General features: G+C 39.9%; 1 protein-coding gene across 1 annotated transcript; it reads left to right on the top strand.

Annotated features, from left to right (window-relative positions):
• Window positions 1–1,283: 1,283 nt before the first annotated feature.
• LOC100485537 lies at window positions 1,284–4,154 on the top strand. The gene is made up of 2 exons (XM_031890933.1): window positions 1,284–1,391; window positions 2,975–4,154. Exon 2 carries the CDS (start codon window positions 2,975–2,977, stop codon window positions 4,010–4,012), a length of 1,038 nt encoding a protein of 345 aa, XP_031746793.1. The 5' UTR covers window positions 1,284–1,391; the 3' UTR covers window positions 4,013–4,154.
• Window positions 4,155–4,964: the final 810 nt, after the last annotated feature.

Below are 4,964 nucleotides of genomic sequence, written 5' to 3'. Positions count from 1 at the left end.
TTCTACCAACAGGTACTGCTCATACTTTATAAAACTTCCAGTTTGGTCTCCAGCCACAGGACATATCTGAACACTGGACACTGGATCCCAGATGTATACGACTCTTATCTCTAAGTGACCACCGAGGGGCGACTATCCACATACAAGGGGTTTGGAAACAATCCTACAGATCACATACACCTATTGACACTCACAGTGCCTGAGGCCTGAAGGCTGATCTTACACTAGCACCCTATGACATCGCTCTCATACACTGTGATGCCCTCAGTGTGTCCTTAAGTAGCAGATTACTACATAATTCACTAGAGTTACAGTTATGGGTCGAAGACCCACCCGAGTTTTGAGGATGGGTAGGGTGGTTTGTCTTGTTTTTCATTTTTTCTCTGATTTATTACTGTAAGAGCTGCCTCTCACATACACAAACATCTCACATACTGTGTACAGAGAGGGACCTTCACCCCTGCTGCTATTATAAAGCCACCCATAGACTGAAGTTATGTAATAGGCCAGTGTGTTAAGTATTGCCCCATTGTGATATAACTGTATTGAACGCTAAAAGAGCTGTAGCATCTTTCTTTGTGGAGCTATATCTGCACTGGGGAAATACTCACTGGGGAACTAAACTAATAAAGTGACCGTGCCAAAAAAGGCTTGAAGTTTTTCATTGAAATGAATTGATCTGATCAATTAGTTGATCATGTGGTAAATATTGCAGGTTGTATTACGGTTATATTGCAGCCTCTGTGGGGAAATATTTAGATAGAAAGATGTTTGTGTGTCTCAGTTCAAATGTCACACCCACGTATCTGTCCCCAGATTTCACTTTGAAAATTGGGTAACTTTTTGTTATTGGGACTAAAAGGCACATATCCAGCTGCCCCTTTTATTTGGCACAAACTCAGTTGGCGGGTATGTGAGCTATTTGCACACTGAGTGATTTTATAGGGCAGAAAGATTAACATATAGGCCAGTATTTGTTTTCTAGAAATAGTGGCACCCTTAGCTGAAAATGTAATGGAAAAAGGTGCCATTCTCAATGGGAAAGTTAATATTTTGTACTAAAAAAGTCTTATTATCACTTAAATCACTCTTCACCTATACCAAACATTACAGTTATTTCTCAACCCTGTAACTAATTTTATAGCCAACACAAACAGGAGACCTCCCTTCTACTGATGATTAAAGTCCATTTACACAGAAATCTGAAAAATAACTGGCATGTTTCATTTAGCAATACTTTTTTTTTTTGGAACTTTTTCTTTTTTCAGGTAAATGATTGAACAATAAAAAACAAGCCTCTATAAATCCTGTGGGATACTTTCATCTAAATCAGATTGCAAACCATATTTTCAAAGTGATCTTTCCCACTGACTATATTTCCGGATATAAAGGTAAGATTAATGATCATAAGAGCCGCTAAGCAGGTAGCGGAGTGCAACTCCCTTCATGTGGCTGGAGATGTGAATGTGTTAGATATAATACATATAGAGCTGGCAAAAAGAAGAGCTCTGCAAACCAGCATGCGTAGCGCTTACCATAGACCTCCTCTAAAGATTATCATAACCATGAACCATTTACGAGCATAGACCTTTCATGAGATCTTTTGAGTAACTATATACACATTCATAAGGTAGAATGCTTGGATTCTGTATCTTTACTATCAGTACCCAGTGGGTTTGTAGTACTCAATGGGTTTGTAGTACTCAGTGGGTTTGTAGTACTCAGTGGGTTTGTAGTACTCAGTGAGTTTGTAGTACTCAATGGGTTTGTAGTACTCAGTGGGTTTGTAGTACTCAGTGGGTTTGTAGTACTCAATGGGTTTGTAGTACTCAGTGGGTTTGTAGTACTCAATGGGTTTGTAGTACTCAGTGGGTTTGTAGTACTCAGTGGGTTTGTAGTACTCAATGGGTTTGTAGTACTCAGTGGGTTTGTAGTACTCAGTGGGTTTGCAGCACTCAGTGGGTTTGTAGTACTCAGTGGGTTTGTAGCACTCAGTGGGTTTGTAGCACTCAGTGGGTTTGTTGTACTCAGTGGGTTTGTAGTACTCAGTGGGTTTGTAGTACTCAGTGGGTTTGTAGTACTCAGTGGGTTTGTAGTACTCAGTGGGTTTGTAGTACATAATGGATCATGTATAAAGGTGCTAATACCGCATTTTACGCTTAAGAATGTTGTATGTGCAGCATATGTGCTGTCAACAGCATTATTGTAAGTGAACTATTCTAAACAGTTTCTACAATATTAGTCTAAAGGCATTGGCCTTCTTCTGAGCATATTTTCATTGGGTTTTTGAAAATATTGGTTTTAACTGAACCTCAGACTTACATTAAGGTAACAGTTAATTATTCTTCTGGAAGAAGTATTATAATGGCTGACTGTCTATGAAGATTCTCACTTATCCAGTTCATGATACACAGTATATAGCAGAATTAAATATAAAGCAACTAGACATTTCACCGCTCATCCAAGTGGCTTTTTCAGTGGTGAAACATTTTTAGACTTAATTCTATTAGATACTGTATATTTTGTCATTTTAACTACAGCAAAATCAACATAGTTTAGTAACTATGTTAATTTTGCTGTAGTTAAAATGACAGCCATAATATACAATAATATAATTATAATATAACATAATATAATTACATTTTATGTGTCGTAAAGCCACAGACATTGGTTCCCTGAGTTAATCTAGTACATTGTGCCAACAATATGTATGAAATATCTCAGCCTGTTATTCTGCCATAAAAGGGGGTTTGGGCAGAGTAGTTTGTGGGTCACCCTACCCAGGAGTAGGTAGCCAGTTCTGTGATTGGCACCAGAGGTGGGATATTGGCCCATGATTTTAAAAGGATGTTCCATCGTTGGTCCTATCAATATGCAGGCAAAGGTTTGGCTCTATTTTCATGTATATCAGTGTTACATTAAATATAAAAAAACACTCACTTGCCTGTATTAAGACAAGTCTTTTTTTTAACAGATGCTTCTCAGATCTATTGCTGACTTGCTGCTGGCTGCTGTTCTGCTGAACCTGCCTTTGGCTTTATCCAAACAACTTTATACAACAAGTTACGGTGGGACTTGCACGAGCCCCTGTGCACGAGAAAACACAGAATACTATTGGTGCAAACAGAAAGGTGGTAACAATAAATGGTGGGATTACTGCTCCCCTGAGGAAGGTTATGATACCAACTACAGGCAGTGTTTATCACCTTGTCAGAGGGTCCAAGGTTCTGACCATGAACAGTGTTTTACAGATAATGGTTGGAGTAAATGTGGACGTGTAGTTGAAGCATTTGAGCGTTACTATACCTCAGATGGTGTAATTTGTGCAAGTGAGTGTATTTTACAAGATGAATACTTTATATGTACAGACTCAAATGAAAAAGAAGGGAAATGTTCAATTCTAAATGATCTAACTGCAAAAGGAGTGCCGTGCCGAGCAGATCACCCATGTGATTCCCGCAGTTATGATTACACCTGGTGCTACACAGATACCAGTGATAATTGGGATTACTGTGGGAAAGTCATTGACGACTGTGATCTTAAACGGTATAAACGTGCTAATGGGGATGAAGAGGTCTGTAGAGTAAGAGATGTAGGAAATAGACTTGAGTTGGTACTAACATCTGTCCGACTGCCTAATAATGATTTACGCCAACCATCACGAGCACAATTTACAGAAGCCTCCCATCTCATCAACACAGTCAACGCTGAGTTTTGTTTTCCCAATAATGCCCGTACTGTTGCCTCCTCCGAGAATATTAGAATGGATATGCAAGGAACACATGAGCATGATGGACTTAGGTTTCTGAATGTACAACTTCAACTAAATCAGCCAAGGGGAGGAACCTCATCAACACATTCCACAACCATCGCTCAAATCCTTTTCCCACTTGATCTAGACACTGCTGTCTTTTCCAGATACATAAGAAGAGCCCTGCAAACCAGCATGCGTAGCGCTTACCATAAAGCTCCTGTAAAGATTATCATAACCATGAACCATTTTGTGCGTTGACCTTTCATGAGATCTCTTGAGTAACTATATACACATTCATAAGGCAGAATGCTTGGATTCTGTATCTTTACTATCATCCTATCATTCTCTATCCTATCATCTCTCCAGAAAATTAAACCAATAAAATCTAATAACAATGTGACTGGTCCAATCTCTGGCATGAATGTCTGTTCTCAAGCTTCCATTGGAATTCTTTTATGTTATCTTTGTACATGGGGTGGTTGTACCTTCATGGGGGGTGGACATATTTGAAGTTAAGTGCTACATGCAAACTTTTGTGCACTTCACACTCTTTAGACCTATAAAGCAAAGTTTTACCCAGAATTTTAACATCATTGCAGTTGACACAAAATATGACACCAATAGAAGTGGGAATCCAGAACGCTCATTTGTCCCGTGCCAGTGTAGCATTTAGTGTCCAATACTGGGATGGTTTGTTCAACAGTTTACATGTCCCTACCTAAAATTGACATATATCCTTATGTATTGTCACTGGGCACATGTCCATTTTAGTATGTGTTTATTAAGTTCTAGGAATACACTGTACTGTGAGATTACAGTGGGACATTTGCCTGCAGGTCCTTGTGCTCCAGAATGGACCATATGGACCAGTGTTTCCCCCATAAATACAGCATTGCCTGCAATCAGCACTGCTGTAATCATGAGAGGCGGGGAGAGGCCTTAATCCCTCCCACCCAGTATGGCAGGCAGTAAGGCCAGGACTGCATTGTGTCTCTTGTGCTGCGCTCTGCACCTAACTCCAGATTTGCTGCTGGTGGGCTGCGCTGCTTAGTGCTATTTTCATACAGGTCATGGAACTCTGAGGTAACTTCTAATATCATCACATAGTACAAGAGGGGGTCCATGTTATCTTGGGTCCATCCCCTTTCAACATCACCCCACCCCTTTGATCTCATGGACCGCCCCTTTTTTGCTGCCACCCCCCCATTCA

Source organism: Xenopus tropicalis, chromosome 8 (genome assembly GCF_000004195.4).
Source record: "Xenopus tropicalis strain Nigerian chromosome 8, UCB_Xtro_10.0, whole genome shotgun sequence".
NCBI lineage: Eukaryota > Metazoa > Chordata > Amphibia > Anura > Pipidae > Xenopus > Xenopus tropicalis.
The sequence above is the reverse complement of the archived record's forward strand: the minus strand, read 5'-3'. Positions and strand labels throughout refer to the sequence as shown.

Excerpts from the sequence above, each read along its gene's own strand:
- LOC100485537 (XM_031890933.1), top strand. The coding sequence starts at position 2,975 with ATGCTTCTCAGATCTATTGCTGACTTGCTGCTGGCTGCTGTTCTGCTG.